We start from the raw sequence: 25,892 nt of genomic DNA on the forward strand, positions 1-25,892 counted from the left end.
AGTGAAAGAAACCAGACACAAAAATGCCACATATTGTACAGTTCCATTTATAGGAAATATCCAAAATAGGTAAATTCCTAGAAACAGAAAGTAGATTTAGTGATTGCCAGGGGCTGGAGGGAGCACTAAATGGGGAATAACTGCTAATGGGCATGGGGTTTCTTTCCAAGATGATGAAAATGTAAATTATTTTGTATGTGAATTATCTCAATAAAAAATGGTAGAAGTGCACCATGGGGAGGATTCTGTATTAACAGTAATACAATCATACTAAGACTTTCCAGACTCCCATATGACACATACCTAAATCAGAAATTGCAAACTGACATTAGTAGGAGCAATCATCCTTAAACAGGAAGGATTTAGGTGAACTGTTAAGAATTAGGAGTAATTTCAAGACAAGATTCTAAGTCAGGATTTTTCCTTTAGTATTTGGTATGTATACCTAAAGGATACTGCAAGAAAGGAAAATTGAAGAACAAATCATTTATGAACCTAAATGCAAAAATACAGAATCAGCAAACAAAATTCAGACTATATAAAAATTTTATAGAATTATTTATATTACTCCACATTACTTATATGTTTACATTTATTAAAGTATTTTTATAATAAAAGTCTATTTAACACATTAAAAATAGAAAATTGGAACAGACCAACTACTAGAAATAAAACTGAATCAGTAATCAAAACACTCACAACAAACAAAAGCCCAGGACCAGATGACTTCACAGGTGAATTCTACCAAACATTAAGAGTTAGTACCTATTCTTCTCAAACTATTCCAAAAACTAGAAGAGGAAGGGAAATGTCCAAATTCATTCTATGGGGATGATACCAAAACCAGACAAAGATACCACAAAAAAAGATAACCACAGACCAAAATTTCTGATGAACATACGTATAAAAATCCTCAACAAAATATTATCAAACTGAATTCAACAATACATTTTTTTAAAAAATCATTCACCATGATCAAATGAGATTTATTCCAAAGGATGCAATGGTGGTTCAATATTTGCAAATCAATATAATACATTAAGAAAATGAAGGATAAAAATTATATGATCATCTCAATAGATGCAGAAAAAGCATTTCATAAAATACAACATCCACTCATGATAAAAACTATCAACAAAATATTTTAGCTGGAACATACCTCAACATAATAAAGGCCTCATATGAAAAACACAGAGCTAAACATCACATTCAATAGTGAAAAACTGAAAGCTTTTCCGCTAAGATCAGGTAAAAGACAAGGATGTCCACTCACACCACCTTTATTCAACACAGTAATGGAGGTCTGAGCTACAGCAATTGGACATGAAAAAGAAATAAAAGGCATCTGAACTGGTAAGGAATTAAGAAAACTGTTACTATTTGCAGGTAACATGTTACTGTACAGAGAAAGCCCTAAAGACTCCACCAAAACACTATCAGTACTGATAAATGAACTCAGGAAGTTGCAGGATACAAAATTAATACACAGAAATAAGGTGCATTTCTATACACTAATAACAGAGCAGCAGAAAAAAAAATTAAGAAAACAATTCCATTTAAAATTGGACCAAAAGGCCTGAAATGTAAAGGGGTTAAATGTCCCAATCAGAAGACACAAGAGTATCAGATTGGATAAAAAAGCAAGACCCATCGATATGCTCTCTGCAAGAGACTCATTTTAGAACCAAAGACACCTCCAGATTGAAAATGAGGGGATGGAAAACCATTTATCATGCTAACAGACATCAAAAGAAAGCTGGGGTGGCAATCCTTATACCAGACAGATTAGATTTTAAACCAAAGACTGTAATAAGAGATGAGGAAGGACACTATACCATAATTAAAGGGTCTATCCAACAAGAAGATCTAACAATTTTAAGTATTTATGCCCCTAATATGGGAGCAGCCAATTATATAAGCCAATTAATAACAAAATCAAAGAAACACATCAACAGCAACACAATAATAGTAGGGGACTTTAACACCCCCCTCACTGAAATGGACAGATCATCTAAGCAAAAGATCAACAAGGAAATAAGGGCTGTAAATGACACACTGGAACAGATGGACTTCACAGATATATTCAAAACATTCCTTCCCAAAGCAACAAAATACACATTCTTCTCAAGTGCAGATGGAAAATTCTCCAGAACAGATCACATACTGGGTCACAAATCAGGTCTCAACCAGTACCAAAAGATTGGGATCATTCCCTGCATATTTTCAGACCACAATGCTTTGAAACTAGAACTCAATCACAAGAGGAAAGATGGAAAGAACTCAAATACATGAAGGCTAAAGAGCATCCTACTAAAGAATGAATGGGTCAACCAGGAAATTAAAAAAGAATTAAAAAATTATATGGAAACAAATGAAAATGAAAGCACAACTGTTCAAAATCTTTGGGATGCAGCAAAGGCGGTCCTAAGAGGAAAGTATATAGCAATACAAGCTTTTCTCAAGAAACAAGAAAGGTCTCAAATACACAACCTAACCTTACACCTAAAGGAGCTGGAGAAAGAACAGCAAATAAAGCCTAAATCCAGCAGGAGAAAAGAAATAATAAAGATTAGAGCAGAAATTAATGAAACAGAAACCAAAAGAACAGTAGAACAAATCAACAAAACTAGGAGCTTGTTCTTTGAAAGAATAAATAAGATGAAAAACCCCTGGCCAGACTTATCAAAAAGAAAAGAGAAAGGACTCAAATAAATAAACTCATAAATGAAAGAGGAGAGATCACAACCAACACCAAAGAAATACAAACATTTATAAGAACATATTATGAGCAACTATATGTCAGCAAATCACACAATCCAGAAGAAATGGATGTATTCCTAGAGATGTATAAACTACCAAAACTGAACCAGGAAGAAATAGAAAACCTGAACAGACCCATAACCAGCAAGAAAATTGAAGCAGTAATCAAAAATCTCCCCAACAAACAAGAGCCCAGGGCCAGATGGCTTCCCAGGGGAATTCTACCAAACATTTAAAGAATTAATACCTATTCTTCTGAAACTGTTCCAAAAAATAGAAATGGAAGGAAAACTTCCAAACTCATTTTATGAGGCCAGCATTACCTTGATCCCAAAACTGGACAAAGACCCCACCAAAAAGGAGAATTACAGACCAATATCCCTGATGAACATGGATGCAAAAATTCTCACCAAAATACTATCCAATAGTACGTTAAAAGGATTATTCACCACAACCAAGTGGGATTTATTCCTGAGCGGCAATCCACAAATCAATGTGATACACTACATTAGTAAAAGAAAGAACAAGAACCATATTGTACTCTCAATAGATGCAGAAAAACATTTGACAAAGCACAGCATCCTTTCTTGAATAAAACTCTTCAGAGTGTGGGGAGAGAGGGTACATACCTCAATATCATAAAAGCCATCTATGAAAAACCCACAGCAAATATCATTCTCAATGGGGAAAAACTGAGAGCTTTTTCCCTAAGGTCAGGAACACGGCAGGGATGTCCACTATCACCACTGCTATTCAACACAGTACTAGAAGTCCTAGCCTCAGCAATCAGACAACAAAAAGAAACAAAAGGCATCCAAATCAGCAAAGAAGAAGTCAAACTCTCACTCCTTGCAGATGATATGATACTTTATGTGGAAAACCCAAAAGACTCCACCTCAAAACTGCTAGAGCTCATACAGGAATTCAGTCAAGTGGCAGAATATAAAATCAATGCACAGAAATCAGTTGCATTTCTATACAACAACAACAAGACAGAGGAAAGAGAAATTAAGGAGTTGATCCCACTTACAGTTGTACCCAAAACCATTAAGATACCTAGGAATAAATCTAACCAAAGAGGCAAAGAATCTGTACTCAGAAAACTATAGAACACTCATGAAAGAAATTGAGGAAGACACAAAGAAATGGAAAAACGTTCCATGCTCATGGATTGGAAAAACAAATATTGTGAAAATGTCTATGCTACCTACAGCAATTTGTATGGAACCAGAAAAGACCCCGAATAGCCAGAGGAAATGTTGAAAAAGAAAAGCAAAGCTGGTGGCATCACAATTCTGGACTTCCAGCCCTATTACAAAGCTGTCATCATCAAGACAGTATGGTACTGGCACAAAAACAGACACATAGATCAATGAAACAGAATAGAGAACTCAGAAATGGACCCTCATCTCTATGGTCAACTAATCTTCAACAAGGCAGGAAAGAATGGCCAATGGGAAAAAGACAGTCTCTTCAACAAATGGTGTTGGGAAAATTGGACAGCCACAGGCAGAGAATGAAACTGGACCATTTTCTTACACCACACACAAAAATAGACTCAAAATGGATGAAAGACCTAAATGTGAGACAGGAATCCATCAGAATCCTTGAGGAGAACACAGGCAGCAACCTCTTCGACCTCATCTGCAGCAACTTCTTCCTAGACACATCACCAAAGGCAAGGGAAGCTAGGGCAAAAAAGAACTACTGGGACTTCATCAAGATAAAAAGCTTTTTCACAGCAAAGGAAACAGTCAACAAAACTGACAGAATGGGAGAAGATATTTGCAAATGACCTATCAGATTAAAGGCTAGTATCCAAAATCTACAAAGAACTTACCCAACTCAACACCCAAGGAACAAATAATCCAGTCAAGAAATGGGTAGAAGACATGAACAGACATTTCTACAAAGAAGACATCCAAATAGCCAAGAGACACATGAAAAAGTGGTCAACTTTTTCGGCATCGGGGAAATACAAATCAAAACCACAATGAGATACGACCTCACACCAGTCAGAATGGCTAAAATTAACAAGTCAGGAAATGACAGATGTTGGTGAGGATGCAAAGAAAGGGGACCCCTCCTACACTGTTGGTGGGAATGCAAGCTGGTGCAGCCACTCCGGAAAACAGTATGGAGGTTCCTCAAAAAAAAGTTGAAAATAGAGTTACCCTAATACCCAGCAATTGCACTGGGTATTTACCCCAAAGATACAAATGCAGTGATCTGAAGGGGCACCTGCACCCCAATGTTTATAGCAGCAATGTCCACAACAGCCAAACTATGGAAAGAGGCTAGATGTCCATCGACAGATGAGTGGATAAAGAAGATGTGGTGTATATATATATATATAATGCAGCAATCAAAAAAAATGAAATCTTAAAAAAAAAAAAAAAAGAAATCTTGTCATTTTCAATGATGTGGATGGAACCAGAGGGTATTATGCTAAGCGAAATAAGTCAATCAAAGAAAAACAATTATCATATGATCTCACTGATATCTGGAATTTGAGAAACAAGGCAGAGGATCATAGGGGAAGAGAGGAAAAAAATGAAACAAGATGAAACCAGAGAGGGAGACAAACCATAAGAGACTCTTAATCTCAGGAAACAAACTGAGGGTTGCTGGAGTGAAGGGGGTGGGAGGGATGGGGTGGCTGGGTGATGCACACTGGGAAGGGTATGTGTTGTGGTGAGGACTGTGTATTGTGTAAGACTGATGAATCACGAACCTGTATCCCTGAAACAAGTAATACATTAAAAAAAAAAGAATAAAAATAAATAAATAAATAAATAAGTAAAAAGGAATAAAATGCCTAGGTATAAACTTAACCAAGGAGGTGAACAACCTATACTCTGAAAACTATACAACATCAATGAAAGAAATTGAAGAAGACAACACAAATGAGAAGATATTCTATGCTCATGAATTGGAAGAATTAATATTGTTAAAATGTCCATACTACCCAAAGCAATCTACAGCAATCTGTATTCAATGCAATCCCTAATACCAACATTTTTCACAGAAGTAGAACAAATAATATTAAAATTTGTATGGAATCCCAAAAGACTTTAAATAGCCAAAGCAATCTTGAGAAAGAAGAACAAAGCTGCAAGTATCACAATCCCAGAATTTAAGAGATACTACGAAGCTGCAGTAATCGAAACAGTATGATACTGGCACAAAGACACATAGATTAATGAAACAAAATAGAGAACCCAGAAATAAACCCCTACTCATATGGTCAATTAATCTTCGACAAGGAGGCAAGAATGTACAATGGGAAAAGACAGTCTCTTCAATAAATGGTGCTGGGAAAACTGGACAACTACATGCAAAAGAATAAACCAGACCACTTCCTTATAACCTCATAACCATGCACAAAAATAAACTCAAAATAAATTAAAGACCTAATTGTGAGACCTGGAACAACAAAACTCCTAGAGAAGATAGGCAGTAATTTCTTTGGCGTGGGCCATAGAAACATTTTTCCAGGTATGTCTTCTCAAGAAAGGGAAAAAAAGCAAATATAAACTACGGGGACTACAGCAAAATAAAAAGCTTTTGCATAGCAAAGGAAACATCAAAAAAACCATCAATAAAAAAAAAACCTAATGAATGGGAGAAAATATTTTCAAATGATAAATCCAGTAAGGGGTTAGTATCTAAAATATATAAAGAACTTGCACAATTCAACACAAGAAAAAAATAATCCAATTAAAAAATAGGCAGAGTACATGAATAAACATTTTTTTAAAGAAGACATACACATAGCCAATAAATACATGAAAAGATGCTCAACATCACTCATCATCAGGGAAATGCAAATCAAAACCACTAAGATATCACCTCACACCAGTCGGAATGGCTAAAATAAAAAAGACAAGAAATAATAAGTATTGACAAGGATGTGGAAAAAAGGGAACCCTCATGCACTGTTGATAGGAATGCAAACTGGCATAGCCACTGTGAAAAACAGTATGGAGGTTCCTCAAAAAATTAAAACTAGAACTACCCATATGATCCAGTAATTCCACTACTGTGTATTTACCCAAAGAATATAAAAACACAAATTCGAAAAGATATATGCACCCCTATGTTTACTGCAGCATTATTTACAATAGCCAAAATTTAGAAGCAGCCCAAGTGTCCACTGATAGATGAATGGATAAAGAAGATGTGCTATATATACACAATGGAATATTACTCAGCCATTAAAAAGAATGAAATCTTGTCATTTGCAACAACATGGATAGATCTAAAGAATGTAATGCTAAGCGAAAAAAGCCAGTCAGAGAAAGACAAATCCCATATGCCTTCACTCATATGTAGAATTTAAGAAACAAAACAAATGAACATAGGAAAAAAGGGAGACAAAAAAAACCAGACTCTTAACTACAGAGAACTGATGGTTACTAGAGGGGACGTGGGGGTGGGGGGATGGGTGAAATAGGTGAAGGAAATTAAGAGTACACTTATCTGGATGAGCAATGGATAATGTACAGAATTGCTGAATCACTATATTGTACACCTGTAACTAAGATAACACTGTATGTTAACTATACTGGATTTAAAAATTTAAAAAAAGAAAAAAAAAAGCAAGGCTTAAAAGGATCAAAGTGATTCCAAGTAACTTAACTGTACAACACAACAATCTGACACTATATAAAGGAATTCAGCACTCTAATAACGTAAAATTCACAATCAACAGAGAAAGAAACTGGGTGGCTGGGGATCAGGGATTGTAGAAAAACTTCTATTTTATTATAGATCTTCCAACATCTTTTCAATTTTATACCTTGTGTATACTACCAATCAAATAAAAATCATTAAAAAATTAAAAATTTGAAGTATTTGTCATTTTTTAAAGGAGTGAAATCAGAATATTCTTATTCTGTATTAGCACATGATCAAATGGATACAAACAAAACAGAGAGCTCTTGTAGATGTGATTCTAAAATAGCCCCGCCATGTATCACCTCCAGATGGTAAATTCTATTGAAAATCTGGAGTTCAAGCAGATTCTAACTTCCATAAGTTCCAAAAGTGTACTTTAAAAATCTATTAACCAGAACCCTGAACATATTTTCCCATAGAGACAATGCTAGGCTGGTCTAGAAAAGCCTATTTCACCCATGATGTATCTCAAGTGCAGTCCTATACAAAAGAGCACTGTAAAACCCCAATTAAAAAATATTTTGTAGGAGTATTCAGAATTCCCCTTTGCAGAGGCTAAAAGCATCCTTCCCTCTATATTCCTGACATTAGGAACAGGGATTCAATGCCTACCTCCAAAGTCTCCCCTGACTCCAAGCCTCTCTCAGTAATCCCAAGAAACTCAGGTTAGTGCAGGGACCAAAATGAAGTGAAGGCAGACAAAAAGCATGCAAGGGGCTGGAGGAGATTAACTGCACATGGACTCCTCCTAAGTCCATAAAAAACTTAGGCAAGCCTCTCAGCCTTAGTTTCCTGTCCTTTATTTTGAGGCAAGATGGCATGGTGAACGGGATACCTGGGTGGCTCAGTCAGTTAAGTGTCTGTCTTCAGCTCAGGTCATGATCCCGGGGTCCTGGGATCAAGTCCCGCATCGGGCTTCCTGCTCAGTGGGGAGCCTGCTTCTCCCTCTGCCTGCCACTCCCCCTGCTTGTGCATGCTCTCTCTCTCTCTCTCTCTCTCTCTGACAAATAAATAAATAAATAAATCTTTCGTGGGGGGAAGATGGCATGGTAAAGGAGTTAGATGGGTTTAGGTTCCAATGTCAGCTTTGAAGCTTACTGAACTGTGTGAGCATAGGCAACTTAACTACCCTCACTGAGTTACAGTTTCCTTAACTATAAAATGGGGATGACACCCCCATTGTTGTTCAAGCTTGTTATATAAGGACAGTCACAAAATATGGAAAGTACCAACTGCACTAGTAGTCTCATTGTAGGTCCTCAAAAAATGGAAGCTGGTAATCTGCTGTTACTTCTTCTGAGGACCTCAGAGATTCTGGCCTGCTCTCCCTCCTACTAGTAGCGCCTTTCCCTTGAGACAGACTAGGGAGTCTCCAAAAACTGTTGTTAACAGAAACAACATAAAACCAGGGAAAACATGGTCCTCTTCCCCACTCATACGAATGAGGGTGCAAATGACAGACAAATGAATACATCAAGTACTAACATGTCAGAGGAATACAAGTCAGTGCGTTTTACTGATTTCATCATGGTACCCAATAATGAGGGTGGCTGTAGAAGCAGTGATGGTAGAAGGGTTCGGGAGAACAGTAGGAAGCAGAAAGCAAAAAGGCTATGGCAACGGCTCCTTCCCCCTCCCTCTTTTTACCCATGGCAATGGCAAAACCTATATGCACAGCAAGGTGAAAAGCCAGAACTGGGGGCTAGAGTGGCCCTAAGTAACTAATGACTTACAATGAAATTTTACATAGTATAGAAGCTTTTAATTTAATATACAGAATTTGCAGGAGAGAGAAATACAAAGAATCACACCATCTAAGCCCAAAGAAACATCTAACTTGGGGTGGTTTTTATTGCATGCTGAAATCTTTTTGATAAGGATTACTTAAGAGAAACAATAAGAAAATGTGATTCAATATCCAATTTTCCATAAATTGCTTTCTAAAATATAAAATACATGTAATGTACGAGCCAAGGTTAAAAGAAAACCCAAAGAAAAAGCTCTTTGGTAATTCAAGTCACATCAAATTAAGTCTTCTAAAATACAGGAAACAGAACCACTGGCCTGGAAGGGACTTTCAGAGGCAGCTCCAGCCTCCAGGCAAATTGAGACCCAGAAGAACCAAAATGGTTATTGACCAGGCTCCTATGGGATATTCAATCACCCAAACCAACACAGGAGCATGTACAATACAAGAAAGGATTTATATCTTCAAACTTAACAAATTCTCTCTGCCAATTGAAGCCTTTTCTCATCTTCTTCTTAGATAAGACATGACTGACAAGTATTCTCTTCATCAAAATGTCCTACAGACTTAAAGACCATCATTAAAGTTATCTCTCATTTGCTTTCTGGCTCATGGAGCATTTATTCAGAAATCGTATTCTTTATTTCTAACCATTTTCATTTCTATCTTGACTTCTTTAAGTTCCATATATCCCTCCTTAAAACAGGACACTGAATCTAGACTTACTATTTCTAAAGAGGCCTTACTAATTCCAAGTATAATAAAAAGACTACTTCCTAGTTCTAACAAGATTTGTTAATTGATCCAAATTCATAGGCTTTTAATATACAGTAGTACCTGGTTTATTTAATCTAAGATGCATTATAAATCCCAGTTATATCAGCTGTTTGCATATAGTGAGAACTCTCTAAATTTGGACTGAAATAAACCAGGATCTTTCTGTCCTGCATCTATGCTTTGCAATGTTTCTTCTAATTGAATTTTTTTTCTTCTTCTTGGGTTTTTTTTTTTTTTTTTTTTGGTGAATTATGGAACTGAATCAAGAGTATTACTCAAATCTAAGGTTATATCTACTCTCTCCCTTATTTATATAGGCAATAATCACAAAACAAACTTAATAGGTCTACCATCATTCCTTATTTAGCTCAAACCAATGCCTTATCATCATCCTAGCATCTCCTAGATTCCAAGGTAAATGTATATGATATTTGCCAGGTTTATTTACTCATTTGTTGTGATGCAACCTAATCAACCAAAAATATTTTTAATAACTAAATGGATGCTTGAATGTTTTTATGCAATTTTTGTTTAAATGGAAGATTTCAGAAAGGTGATACAACCTGTGAGAGCAATTTCTTCAGAAGTTGTGCTATGGCAGGATCCTCCGGTGGAGGGCAGTCAGGAAGAGAACCATTTCGTTTCTTCTGGCGCATGTGAAGATGTCTGAACAAGCTAGTAATATCTTTAGACCTCAAAGCATAATCAAATATAGAACGACTTACTGGCTCTTTTAAAACACTGAGTAGGACAAGTTTCCTTTCAATCTATATTAGGAAAATAAAAAGAATTAGCCAAAGATACAACATATAGTACAGTTATTTTCATATTCAGTAAATACAACCTGTGCAAAGTTAGTATAGGTATTTATTTTCTAAAAAACAGGCGAAATCAACATCTGCAATTTTTGCTTAGAAGAAAAAAGAATACTAGTGACCTTTAAGAGCTAAGGTTTTTCTTTACATAGTTAGCATGTGAGTACACATATGTGTATTCCATACTGGAAGAATAATAGTATATACCCAGGCTAGAAAAATTTAGAAAATGACAGAGACTTTTTCTGGATGCCAAAATGTCAGATGATCTCCTAGATCAAAAGTACCTGGGGCTCACAGGTCTAACAGCCAGCAGGTACTGACTGAGAAAAGATGCTCAACAGTCACAGGGCTGCCCAGCAATCATCACGTTTCCCAGTAGATTCAACCCCTTCTTAAAAAACATCACTATCTCCACAGAGTTCATGAAATCCTTCCTTTTTTTATCCCCAAAACACCCTCCTTGTCAATGGATATATAATAAAAAGGATGAGCATACTAACCACAACGAAGAGCATTTTCTTTAGACATATTTAACTACCTGATAAGCTGGCCAGTGCAAACCAGCATAAAAGGGTATCTTTTGTCTAATTCAAACTGTAGAAAGGCAGATTTATGAAGCATATGGATAATTAGGCTCTCAACTCCCAATCCTAGCCTTTCAAAAAATAAAGCAATGAAAAAAGAAAAAAAATATGAGCCTCATACTGGGTACTGAGATACTACTAAAATATATATATCTCCTGAGAAATACATATATATTCCTGAGAAAACAAAGAGTGGTGTAGATTTCTAAAAAACCACCTAATGTCAGATTTTTTTTTAATGTTAGATTTATTACAGTAAACTACCACTAAGTTACTACAAATGAATGCAATTTTTAATTCCCAGGGATACTTTCTCCACATTGTGTTATAAAAGAGTTTCATAAACAAACTTCTAAATGGAATAAGTAGCCAAAAGTAGTGAGAATCCCTAGACCAGATTTCCAAGAAAATTTATTAAACTTTAAAAGAAATTGGGGTGCCTGGGTGGCTCAGTCAGTTAAGCATCTGCCTTCGGTTCAGGTCATGATCCCAGGGTCCTGGGATCGAGTCCCGCATCGGGCTCCCTGCTCAGTGAGGAGCCTGCTTCTCCCTCCGCCTGCCGCTCCCCCTCCTTGTGTGCTGTCTCTCCCTCTCTCTGTCAAATCAATAAATAAAATCTTTAAGAAAAATAAAAATATAAAAAAAAATTTTAAATAAAAGAAATAGAAAAGGCTGGGGCATTGCCTGGCTGGCTCAGTTGGAAGAACATGCAACTCTTGATCTCGGGGTTGTGAGTTTGAGCCCCGTGTTGGGTACTGAGATACTACTAAAATAAATAAGCTTTTTAAAAAAATTAATTAATTAAAAAGACATATTTTCTAGTAATATTATCCATCTTTCATATATATGTGTATATAGAAATTGCTAAGATAAAAATTAAAAATTCTACAAACTATGAAACAAAGAATGATGATCCCCAAAAATGGATGAATCTCTGGGGAAAAGGATGGAAGGCACAGCCAAAGCCTCCTCATTTCCAGAATATATCCACGATCATTTTCTCCAACCAAGGGAAAGGTGCATTGGAATATAAAAGTAGCAGAAGCTAGAAGCATGTGAATTTGCAAAAGGGAAATAGAGTTTTAGTAAAAAAAAAAAATTTCAGAATATTTTAATAGCCAGAATCATCTCTCAACAGTTCACTCAATTTAGATTATTTTTTGATAGTCAGCTTTCTAGGAAGCTAAAACATGTAAGTGCTGACAAGTTGGGTAAATAACTGCTTTATACAAACCAAAAACCTGAAATTTATGCTATGGGAAGAGAGGAGGGGGGCACAAGTCATTAGATTTAAAAAAAAAAAAAAAAAGATTAAATCAGATTTTAAAAGATTAGATTAAGATAATGAAAAAGAACAGAAAAAAAAAACCAGAACCAGTTACTGGTCCAAAGAAAACGAACATCTGTAAAAGGCTTTTTCCAATTTATTATAAATGCTGACTTCGGCTAAAAATCAGTTAATACTTTTTACAATAAAAGTAGAGGCCCGTCAATATTTCCACTGTATTTCACTTTAACAGCACACGTTTTACAACACTGCACATAATAAAGCATAAACTATTGAGTGCTACATTATGCATAAAATGATGTATAACACAACAGTCTCTTGAACTTTTCTCACCTTCAATACTGTTTGTTCCATTAACATTAACTAGCTTAAAGGAATGTGAAAATACTGTAGCCCAATTCAATCTTTAAAAATTTAAATAAAAATAGGACTTTCTAAACCTTTTTTTTTAACGGGCACAATTTGGAGAGGACTGAGGCCAAGTTGGAACAAGCATACCTGTATTATTGGTTGAGTAATATATGGGTCTAGGTAAGGCATCAGTTTGCAGTATACATCAGCTGTACTTATTTGATGAGCTACCACTGTGATAAATCCTACAGCACCATAGCGTATCCATAGATTGGGATGACACAGAAATGGGGCTAAACAGGAAAAGAAAAAGGTATGGATTTAAACCATGTTTATCCAATTGGGATAAACAAATTTTCACTTTATAACACAACTGATAAAGGGATTATACCCCAATGTTACTATCAGCTGTCTTCACATACTCAATTATCCTATGGCATAAACTCAACTCAACATACTAATATTATAATATTCTCTATCATACACAGCAGCAATAATACCATAAAAGAATTTTTAGAGCTATTTATCTGACATTCTTTTAAATGAAAAGGTTTGATAAAATCTAGTACAACATTCATAAATTCATTCACAAGGCATTATGAATAGAACTAAAGGCAGAAAATATGATGCCCATTCTTAAAGAGTTTAAAATATAAGATTAGGGACGCCTGGGTGGCTCAGTCGTTTAAGCATCTGCCTTTAGCTCAAGTCATGATCTTAGGGTCCTGGGATGGAGCCCAGCATTGGGCTCCCTGCTCAGCGGGGAGTCTGCTTGTCCCTCTCCTTCTGCCCCTCAACCCAGCTTGTGCTCTTTCTCTCTCTCTCTCTCTCTCTCTCGCTCTGCTCTCCCTCTCTCAAATAAATCTTTAAAAAATAATAAAAATTTAAATATATATATATAATATTAAACCAGAAAAGTAAATGAATGTCTTTTCACCCCTTTTAACTATCTTGTATATTACACTTAAAAATCAATGACTTCAACTAATCAAACTAAGATTTAGAATAAAATTAAAACTTTTAAACCCGATTTAGAATAAAACTTCTAAAAGAAAAAATATGTACATATACATATAATTGTTCTAAGTATGCTAAAACATCAGCATTTAGAGGATATTAATTTTACAAGAAATGTAGGGTAATAGAGAAATAAGAACACTGTCATATGCCAATATTACCTAGATAAAAGAGAGAAGGAGAAAAAATTTGTTCAAAATATCCGTCTCCGAAGTTCTCCCATTTCCAATTCTTTTAATTACACATGAAGAAGGTTTTAATTATTTCATAAGCACCATGCAGCCTCTGATACAACAACAAAGGAGGGCTGGTAGTTTCCCTTTGACAACAGGCAAAATGAGGACTGGAAAAATACCGAAGAACCTCCAGAAAGTAGCTAAACCCAAAATGACGTGGCAGAAGTTAGGCACTGTATGAGCCTGAACTACTGGTCCCAATTCTTTACATTATCTGTTACACAACCACACTCTTTGCCTTGTGCTCATGGTATACAAAGGGTACTTTTCTGCCTCTTGCTTTTAGCTCAGTCATATCAACCTGCTCTGGCCAGTGGGATATTAGCAGATATAACACTAACAGAGGCCTGAAATGTGCTACATAGCTAGGCTTGCTGTCTCATGCTTCTGCCATCACCTAGAACATAACCCAAGAAACTGCTGCCCATCTAACATGGGACCCAGAATGAGACAGATGGGTCACTCTCACTACAATCTGGAGATACAAAGCCTAAAGCAGAGCCACCCATACAGCCCACACATTCATGATGAGAACTTTACTAAAGCATTCACTGAGATTTTATGGTTGACTATCGTACAGCATCATTGTATCAGTAAGTAGCTGATACAAAGAACCTCAAACACTCAAGAGGATTTCCTATAAAACAGTGTACTTGATCTTTTCTCTATCCAATACATTCCAATTATATGGGAACAAGCATGAGGGAAGGGGAGTATGCATAATACCTAAGTGGGAAGAGTGTAATTTTTTTTCAAAACTGTCAAAGAAATCATGATGCCATTATCACCACCACCATTCCCTTTAGTAATAACTATAATAGACTACACATAAAAACAGAACAACAGAGAGATGTATGCAGTTTATGTTTTAAAGGTGTTTCTAAATTACTAAAAATTGTTTGTTCTTTGAAATAGTTCAAAATGCCAACGGATGATTTAGTTGATTTTTTTCAGCAAAGCTTTGTCCCCCTACAGATAGTACCCAAATTCAGTTCCAGTTCTAAGGGAGTTCCCTATCCAAGAAGTTGTACCATATTGAGTTTATTCTATACCTAAATATAAAGATACATTTATTTTGATGCTAAACTAAAGATACAGAGTGTCCCATATGTTTGTCCTATGATCAATGACAAGAAACAGCAGAACACAGAAAAATCTCTGTAAAATTTGAGAAGAGGGATAAAAACTATATTTATGATGATTTTTGCTTAAAAATTGATAGACATCCATTTTTCAGATAAATCAAATGCTAATTATAAGCTACATGAAGTCTCAAAAAAAGTTTCCAAGTAATTAGGCAACAAAAAAAATGTATTATATGAGGGGTGCCTGGGTGGCTCAGTCGGTTAAGTGTCTGCCTTCCACTCAGGTCATGATCCCAGGGTCCTGGGATGGAGCCCCACATCGGGCTCCCTGCTCAGCTCCCTGCTCTCGCTATACCCCTCCCCACCAACTCATGCCTCTCTCTCTAAGTAAATAAAGTCTTTACAAAAAAAAGAGAAATTATATGAAATTAGAACATACACGTAAATATTTATATACAGAGAATATTCATTAAAATAAGGAGGATCAAAATCAAAGGCAAAAAAAACTTGACCCATAAAGGTAATGCCACTTTCATAGGAGAAAAAAGAAAGCACTATGTGAGAATTCAGAAAATGAAAACGAGCAGGAAAACATTCCATATAGCATGATATGCATGTTAAGACAATACATTTTCTCCTTAATATTATTATGGAAAACACTGCTTTCTATATCTGCCCTTACACTACACAGCACTCCATAGCTTATATGAAAAACCAAAAACAATTCAGTGTAATCGAGATTCTCATCATGATTGTGGTACCAATACTCAACAATTTCTAAAATTTGTAATTATTTTGAACATATTCATAAAAAATTCAAACCAAATTAAGATTATAAACTAAAAGAACAACTATAGATATTAGAATGTAAAATAAGAAACCTCCATATAAATTTTCCACAAATATTTTTTAAAAAGCTACATTCATGCCTTAAAAATTTCCAGAAATTTTGGACGCCTGGGTGGCTCAGTTGGTTAAGCGTCTGCCTTCGGCTCAGGTCATGATCCCAGGGTCCTGGAATCGAGCCCCACATTGGGCTCCCTGCTCCACGGGGAGCCTGCTTCTCCCTCTCCCTCTGTCTGCCACTCCCCCTGCTTGTGCTCTCTCTCTCTCTCTGACAAATAAATAAAACCTTAAAAAAAAGAATGTTTAAAAAAAAATTTGTTTTCCAGAAATTTGATACATCTATACAAGCTACTACCTACTTTCTCAACAATCAAAATAAATCATAACTCCTTTGTCTTTTTTCTCTGAGGACTGCCTCAAGAATAACCTATAACCAAATCCAACCAATTTTGGCTTTCTATTAATTTTCCTTGGCAAAGCATTTAGCAGCAATTAAGCATTTTATCCAAAAAAGGCAATTTTCTAAGATTTCATGTCCTCTCAAGACAGAGCCAACTTAGTATCTTATATTGCTTACTATCTTAAAATGAAGTGATAAGAAGACTAAAAGTTCCAGATATTCTTAATTTTAGAAAGTGTCATATTTACTTGTTTGCCCTTATTCTGAATTTTAAATTGAGGGAAATAGGCTAAGTACTATAAAGGTTAAACATTAATTCTTTTCATTGGTTAATAAAATTGTTAACAGTAGTAACTTCAACACTATGAATTCTTAGGTGGCAATCAGTGCAATGGCAGATGTCATAGACAATCCTGTACATTCAATTTCAACTTCCTGACTAGTGGTCAATTGTTCAAAAAATAGGTTGACTCTCCAAAGCAGTTGAAGACTTTATCTACATCATGTTAAAAATGAAACAAAACAAAACGATCTATTTTTCAAGTTAAAGACTTATCTACAGATAAAAACAAAGAGCTATTTCCCAAGCTGGGCTAGTGGACCAAATGACCTTGTTTGTTTGCCTGCCTGTCTCTTGTATACATGCAAGCATACGTGAACATGCACGTAAGTATGCACATACACACACACACGGGACAATAAAGTTGAAAATCTGACTCTATATTGCCTAGAACTTTTACAACGCTCTCTCATTTGTTATTTCCCTTAAGACACCCTTAATTTCCTATTTCTAATTTTAAGAAACAGAAACTTACCAATATCACTGGCAAATTCGTAGACGTGGGGTTTTTGCAGCAGCCCTAACTGGCACATACAGGTAAGGGCATTAAGAGCTTTAACAATAACAAATTCCTCAGCATCACTAAGACCTTGCTGCAGCAGGGGTTTGAGAATTGAGGAGCTCTGCCAACCAACATACGCAGCAACACCTGAAAGAGAAGCAACATCACATGATTATTCTATACCTGAAAGTACAAATGCCATTAAGTTAAACAATAAAATTAATCAAAACCCAAATATATTGAGCAACAATCCAGGATAGGCCATCGCACTTCCTACTCAGCACAATATATGAAAAAGATCCATACCAAAGCAAATCACCAAGAAATTCTGGAACACCAAGGGAAAAAAAAAGATCTTACGAACTTAGAGAAAGAAAAATATGTCCCCTAAAAAGGAAAGAGGAACAATAAAAATGATCTTCACAAAATAATCTTTAGCAACAACGGAGGCTAGAACACAACAGAGCAAGACCTCCAAAGTTGTGAAATAAATTTTACATTTAAATGCCAATAAAATAAGAGAACAAAAAAAGTCATTTTAAAACATACAAAGACTATCCAGGTTAACTTCCCATGCAACCCTACCTAAGAAAGTTTCTTGAGGATGTTCTTCAGCAAAATAAAAAAAAAAAATGCACAATATACAAAAATGACAGATACAACCCAGGAATTCAAGGGGATAAACTGATAATAGCTAGCAAAGATTCAGAAATCAATCAGTCAAATTAGAACAAAAAGCCAATAAATTTCAAAAATGTTATCAAAAAGAAAAATGGAATAGATTACAAGCAATAGGTAAAACTGGTAAGAAAGAAGCTTGATATTACAGAGAAGGTAAAGAAGATGTATTACTTTCTTTCGAAAGGAAAACAAAGGAATCTGAAAGCCCAAAACAAACAAAAATTGTTCAAGAAAATAGTGGTATAAATAAAAAGTAAATTAAAATGTGCAATGTCCTTAATAATCTGCAGAAGACAGAAAGAATCCACTGATGACATCCTAGGGGCGCCTGGGTGGCTCAGTTGGTTGGGCGACTGCCTTCGGCTCGGGTCATGATCCTGGAGTTCCGGGATCGAGTCCCGCATCGGGCTCCCTGCTCGGCAGGGAGTCTGCTTCTCCCTCTGACCCTCCTTCCCTCTCATGCTCTCTGTCTCTCATTCTCTCTGTCTCAAATAAATAAATAAAATCTTTAAAAAAAAAAAAAAAAGAACTGTGGGGAAGCAAATATAGTACACTACTTGGTTCTAAAGTCAATAAAATTTACACATAATCATGTAAATTTTGCTTTGAAATTTCAGAATCAGTCTATACAAGCACAAGACTTTATTATGACTACAGAACAAAATATAAATATTATCAACTATGCAATGCATTTGTTAGTTGAACTGTCAATCAATAATTGGCAGAAAGAACCTACCAACAAGGAAAAGGAGAAAGAGAAAGGGGCACTCATCTCCTTGTAGTCCAGAAGTAGATCAACAAGAAGTAGGTTTAATTATTCAAAGTTATAAAAACAACACACAAAAACTAAAGCACTGAAAATAGTGATCTACATCTCAAAAACAGAGGGGAAGAGGGATCAGGAAATGGTATGAGTTAAAACTTCATGTGGCATAGGGGAGCCTCGGTGGCTCAGTCATTAAGTGTCTGTCTTCAGCTCAGGTTGTGGTCCCAGGGTCCTGGGATCAAACCCCGCATCAGGCTCCCTGCTCGGCGGGGAGCCTGCTTCTCCCTCTCCCACTCCCCCTGCTTGTGTTCCTTCTCTCCTGTCTCTGTCAAACAAATAAATAAAATCTTAAAAAAAAAAAAAAAAACCTTCATGTGGCATAGAAAAAAAGTCAAGAGATTAAAGTCTAAAGTCAATAATTCTTGAAAGTAGTAGAAAAATATTAGAGATATGGCAATAAACACCTGAAGATATCAAACTAAAAACAAAATCCAGAGTAGTTGCTTCTGGAAAATGCAACTATTGCTTTTAATACATTGCAGACTTTGAATAATTTACAAAAGCATATTTCTCCTATAATTGATAAGTAATTACAGAAATTTTTTCTTTAATAAAAGGAAAAATACTACCTAAAATCTCAGCGGATTATATTTAGGAATTTTACAAAGTTAGAAATGTATAATGAGCCAAAATAGCTCAAAATCCTTTGGAAAATAAGATTGACATCTGGGGAGCTTAACCTACCAGATACTAAAGTTGCTTATAAATCTAGAATAATTATGATATAATAAATATAACTATAATAAGAGAATATAAAATTGAGTACAGAAATGAGAAATCAAGGGAATAGAAGAGATACCAAGAAAACTAAAACTGAAAGACACAAGCACGCAACACATAATAACATAAGCTTCATCAATCAATGGGAAAGAAATGAAATGTTTAAATAGTGTCAGGAAAACTGATTATTTTTCTGAGGAAAATCAGATTTCACTTTACACCGCAGACCAAAATAACAATCAATTAAACAGTTAAGTGTGAAAAATAAAGCATTATAAAAAAAAGATGTGCACCCAACAGATTATTAACCTAACAAGTTACTTGAGAAAAGTATTTGCCAATGATTAAAAATTTTAATGTACATTTATAAAAGGCTCAAAACAGGGGCGCCTGGGTGGCTCAGTGGTTAGGCGTCTGCCTTCAGCTCAGGTCGTGATCCCAGGGTCCTGGGATAAAGCCCCACATCGGGCTCCCTGCTCAGCGGGGAGCCTGCTTCTCCCTCTCCCTCTGCCTGCCTCTCTGCCTACTTCTGCTTTCTCTCTATCTCTCTGTCAAATAAATAAATAAAATCTTTAAGAAAAAAAAAAGGGGCCAAAATAATAAATAAAAAATTCACAGAAGTACGAATGAGTAATCAACATGAGAAATTTTTCACCTCCACAAATAAACACAGAAATATACATCAAAACAAGTTATCATTTTACCATACCAACAGGCAAAGATTATGTGAAGCCTATTCCATGCTGAAGGGTATGCAGTAGGGTCAAACGATGCTGATCAGAATGGAAAATGATACAATGTTTTTTGAAATGCTTATAAAATGCATCAGGAGTTTTAAAAATATATTCATATTCTTTAACCCAATAATTAAAATTTCAGACTTCTATCCTGAGAAAATAATCAGAAGCAAATATTTATGTAAAATATTATCTCTATATGAAAGGAAAAATGAAAATAATTTAAATATCCAAAAGTGATAAATTTGGGTAAAACCATATAATGGACTATCTTCATCTATTAAATTATGGTTTCAAATAAATTTTTTTTAAGATTTCATTTATTTTATCTGACAGAGAAAGCACAAGCAGGGGGAGCAGCAGGCAGAGGCAGAGGGAGAAGCAGGCTCCCCGCTGAGCAGGGAGCCTGACGTGGGGCTCGACCTGAGCCAAAGGCAGATCCTTAACCAACTGAGCCACCCAGGCACGCTGGTTTCAAAAAAATTTTAATGACATGAGAAAATGCTTAGAATAGGTCATCAGAAAAAGAATTAAAAAGTAATAAGATTAAGAAGTAATATAATACATACATAATACTTCTGTGCCCAGCACTACTACATATGTTAGTTCATTTTATCTTCACAACACAACAGATAGGTACTATTATTTTTCTCAAGATTTTATTTGAGAGAGAGAGCACACGCACGCGTGCACGCATAAGCGGGGGGGTGGGGGGGTTCCCCGCTGAGCAGGGAGCGAAGTGGGGCTTGATCCCAGGACTGGGGATCATGACCCAAGCCAAAGGCAGACGCTTAACCAACTAAGCCAACCAGGAGTCCCCAGATAGGTACTAGTGTTATTCCCATTTTACAAATACAGAAACTAAGGGAAAAAGACATTAAATGATTTCCCCATCAACCACAACTAGTAAATGACAAAGCCAGAACATGAATCCAACAGTATGGCTCCAGAATAGAATACCTACTCTTACCAGGTACACAATAGTGCCTCATGACATATATGACAAGATGGCAAAAATGGAATGGAAAGAAGAGAGAGTGACCTATAGAATTAAAACACCAAAACATTAACAGACGTCATAAAGGACTGTAAGATTAGAGGTGATTTATTTTCTTCTTGGTTTCTTTATTTTCCAATTTTTCTACAGCAGGGGCGCCTGGGTGGCTCAGTCGTTAAGCATCTGCCTTAGGCTCAGGTCATGATTGGGATCGAGCCCCACATCGGGCTCCCTGCTCCACAGGAAGCCTGATTCTCCCTCTCCCACTCCCCCTGCCTGTGTTCTTCTCTCGCTCTCTCTGTCAAATAAATAAATAAAATCTTTAAAAAAAAAAATTTTCTACAGCAAACATATATTACTTTTATAAACAAAATACAAACAATGAAAGTTATTTTAGAATTAAAAACATTAAGGCATGATTCAAAATACACATGAATTGATCAACAGATGGAAGTTCTAAGCACCACCTTTTCCACAAAAAAGAAATAAAAATAAGATTTGAAAGAAGAAAGCAAGAAAGACAAAGATGTGAGAAGCAAAGTATAAGAATAGAGTTAGAGGAGTCTGAGATGAATCAATAAACTAATACAAACAGTGGAAAAAACCATCAACAAAACAAAAAGGCAACTTTCTGAATGGGAAAAAATATTTGCAAATGATATATCCAATAAGGGGTTAATATCCAAAATATATAAAGAACTTCTACAACTCAACACCAGAAAGACAGACAATCCAATTACAAAATGGGCAAAGGACCTGAATGTGGAGAAAAGAGCATCCTTGTGTACTACTGGTGGGCATGTAAATTGATACAGCCACTATGGAAAACAGCATGAAGTTCCTCAGAAATTTAAAAATAGGAATACCATATTACCCAGCCATTCTACTTCTGGGTATATATCCAAATAAATGAATTCAGGCTCTCAAAGAGACATCTGTACTCCCATTTTCATTACAGCATTATTTACAATAGGCAAGATATGGAAGGGACCTATGTGTCCATCAATAGATGAAAGGATGGGGGCACCTGGGTGGCTCAGTCATTAAAAGCATCTGCCTTTGGCTCAGGTCATGATCCCAGGGTCCTGGGATCGAGCCCCACATTGGGCTCTCTGCTCAACAGGAAGCCTGATTCTCCCTCTCCACTCCCCCTGCTTGTGTTCCCTCTCTCGCTTTGACTCTGTCAAATAAATAAATAAAATCTTAAAAAAAAAAAAACAAAACAGATGAAAGGATGAAGAAGATGTGGTACATATATACAATGGAGTATTACTCAGTCACAAAAGAGTGAAATCTTGCCATTTGTAACAACATGGATGGACCTAGAGGGTATTATGCTAAGTTAAACAAGTCAGGCAAAGACAAATAACATACAACTTCACTTATATATGGTATCTAAAAAACAAAATGAAAAATCAAACAAAACAGAAACAGATTCATAAATACAGAGAACAAACTGGTGGTTGCCAGACGGAAGAGGGGTGAGGAGACGGGTGAAATAGGTGAAGGGGATTAAGAGGGACAAATTCACTATAAAATAAGTAAGTCATGGAATGTAAAATACAACATAGAATATAAACAATAATATTGCAATAACTTTGGTGACAGTAAGTACACTCACCGTGGTGAGCATTTATAATATATGTAAATGTTGAATCACTGTTGTACACCTGAAACTAATATATTATATATCAATTATACATCAAAAAATTTTTAATTTTTTAACTATGAAGATGTCTGAAAACAGATCAATAATCTCCAATAGTAACAAAGCAAGAACAGCATTCAATTTTGAAACGGAGAAAAGGATCCTTTTCTCCAAAACATTATATGGCAGCATTTACAGAAATATCAATACTGTTGCTATATGAGTTTCTTCTCTTTTTTTATTTTTTGGGAAAAAACCAAAGGCAAACCTTTTAGCAGTTACTTTCTTTCCTAGATTCTTGGGAACCAAAATCTATACCCTACAGCTTTCTGCAAATACATGAGAAAGTTCAGATACCAGTGAAGCTTTCCAATATGTAGAATAGTTTTTCAATCTTTTAAGCTAACAGAGAAGCTGTTACAATCACGTGCAAAATGATACAAAAAAAGGTTAATTGGTAACCATAATAACATGGCTTTGGCATATACTATTTCATAACTAATTAGAAACAAAAGAGAAGTAATAACTGACACCACAGAAATCCAAAGGATGATAAAACTATAAATAATTATATGCCAACAAATTGGACAAACTAGAAGAAATGGATAAATTCCTAGAAACATACACTTCTAAAAGTAATCAAGAAAAAATAGAAGGGCGCCTGGGTGGCTCAGTCGTTAAGCGTCTGCCTTCGGCTCAGGTCATGATCCCGGGGTCCTGGGATCGGGCCCCGCATCGGGCTCCCTGCTCGGCGGAGAGCCTGCTTCTCCCTCTCCCACTCCCCCTGCTTGTGTTCCCTCTCTCACTGTGTCTCTCTTTGTCAAATAAATAAATAAAATCTTTAAAAAAAAAAAAAAAAAAAAAGAAAAAATAGAAAATCTGAACAGACCAATTACTAGTAATGAAACTGAATGAGTAATCAAAAAACTCCCAAAGAGGGGCACTGAGAGGTGGCTCAGTCTGTTAAGTAGCTGACTCTTGGTTTTGGCTCAGACTGTGTCTCAGAGTCCTGGGATTGAGCCCCAGGTTGGGCTCCATGCTCAGCATGGAGTCTGCTTATCCCTCTCCCTCCCCCCCGCCCCTCCCCCCGTTCATGCTCTCTTTCTAAAATAAATCAATAAAATCTTAAAAAAAAAAATAAACACCACCAAAAGAACAAAGTCCAGAACCAGATGGATTCACAAGTAAATTTTACCAACCATTCAAAGAATTAATACCTATTCTCCTCAAATTATTCCAAAAAAAAGAAGAGGAAGGAAAGCCAGCACTACCCTGACACCAAAACCAAAGACACCACAAGAAAAAAGAAAAAAGAAAAAAGAAAACTGTGGGCCAATATCTATGATAAACATACACACAAAAATCGTCAACAAAATATGAGCAACCCATTCAATGAGCATTTAACAATACATTAAAAAAAATCATTCACCACACATGATCAAGTGGGATTTATTCCAGGGATGCAAGGATGGTTCAGTATTTGCAAATCAATACATCACATTAATAAACCAAAGGATAAAATTATATGGTCACCTCAATAGATGCAGAAAAAGCCTCTGACAAAATTTAACATCTGTTCATGACAAAAACTCTCAACACAGTAGGTTTAGAGGAAACAAACCTCAACATACTAGAGGCCATATATAAAAAACCCATAGCTAACATCATACTCAATGGTGAAAAACTAAGAGCTTTTCCTCTAAGAACAGGAAGAAGACAAGGATGTCCACTCTCACCACTTTTATTCAACATAGTAATGGAAGTCTAAGCTGCAGCAATTGGACATGAAAAGAAATAAAAGGTATCCAAATTGGTAAGGAATAAGTAAAACTGTCACTATTTGCAGATAACATGATTCTATATACAGTAAGCTCTAAAGACTTCACCAGAACACTATTAAAATAAATAAATTCAGTAAAGTTGCAGGATACAAAATACACAGAAATCTTGCCATTCTACACACTAGTAACAAAGCAGCAGAAAGAGAAAGTAAGAAAACAGTTCTATCTGCAATTGCACTGAAAAGAATAAAATGTGTAGGAATAAATTTAACCATGGAGGTGAAAAACTGGATTTTGGAAACCATAAAACATTGATGAAAGAAACTGGAAGATGATACAAATGGAAAGATACTGTACGCTCATGGGTTGGAAAAATATTGTTAAAATGTCCATACCACCCAAAGCAATCTACAAATTCAATGCAATCCCTATCAAAATGCCAACATTTTACACAAAACCAGAATAATATTAAAATTTGTATAGAATCACAAAAGACCCCAAATAGCCAAAGCAATCTTGAGAAAGAAGAACAAAGCTGGAGCTATCACAATCCCAGATTTCAAGATATACTGCAAACTTGTAGTAATCAAAACAGTATGGTACTGGCACAAAAACAGACACACAAATCAATGAAACAGGATAAAGGGCCCAGAAAAAAAATCCACACCTATGTGGTCAATTAACCTATGACAAAGGAGGCAAGCATATACAATGGGAAAAGTCAGTGTCTTCAATAAACGGTGCTGGGAAACCTGGACAGCTACATGCAAAGAATGAAACTGAACCACTTTCTTAAACCATACACCAAAATAAACTCAAAATGGATTAAAGACCTAAATGTAAAACATGAAACCATAAAATTCCAAGAAGAAAACATGGGCAGTAATTTCTTAGATGCAGGCCATAGAAACATGTTCTAGATAGGTCACCTCAAGCAAAAGAAACAAAAGCAAAAATAAACAATTGGGACTACACCAAAATCAAAAGCTTCTGCAGTGAAGGAAACCATCAACAAAACTAAAAGGTAATTTACTGAATGGTAGAAAGTATTTGCAAATGATGTATCTTACA

At 35.8% G+C, this 25,892-nt stretch overlaps 1 protein-coding gene across 2 annotated transcripts in view; it reads right to left on the reverse strand.

Moving 5' to 3' along the window:
• Nucleotides 1–25,892, reverse strand: part of PIK3R4 (phosphoinositide-3-kinase regulatory subunit 4) — an 86,665-nt gene that overhangs the window by 36,627 nt on the left and 24,146 nt on the right. For both annotated transcript variants that reach the window (XM_034994561.1, XM_034994567.1), the window contains exons 8-10: nt 17,405–17,578; nt 13,153–13,298; nt 10,528–10,731 (exon numbers count right to left, since the gene is read on the reverse strand). In XM_034994561.1, coding sequence (XP_034850452.1) covers nt 10,528–10,731; nt 13,153–13,298; nt 17,405–17,578 — 524 coding nt within the window. The remainder of the gene's footprint in view (nt 1–10,527; nt 10,732–13,152; nt 13,299–17,404; nt 17,579–25,892) is intronic.

The sequence above is a fragment of the Mirounga leonina genome, unplaced genomic scaffold (genome assembly GCF_011800145.1).
Source record: "Mirounga leonina isolate KUSES-001 unplaced genomic scaffold, KU_Mleo_1.0 Mir_115, whole genome shotgun sequence".
NCBI classification, from domain to species: domain Eukaryota; kingdom Metazoa; phylum Chordata; class Mammalia; order Carnivora; family Phocidae; genus Mirounga; species Mirounga leonina.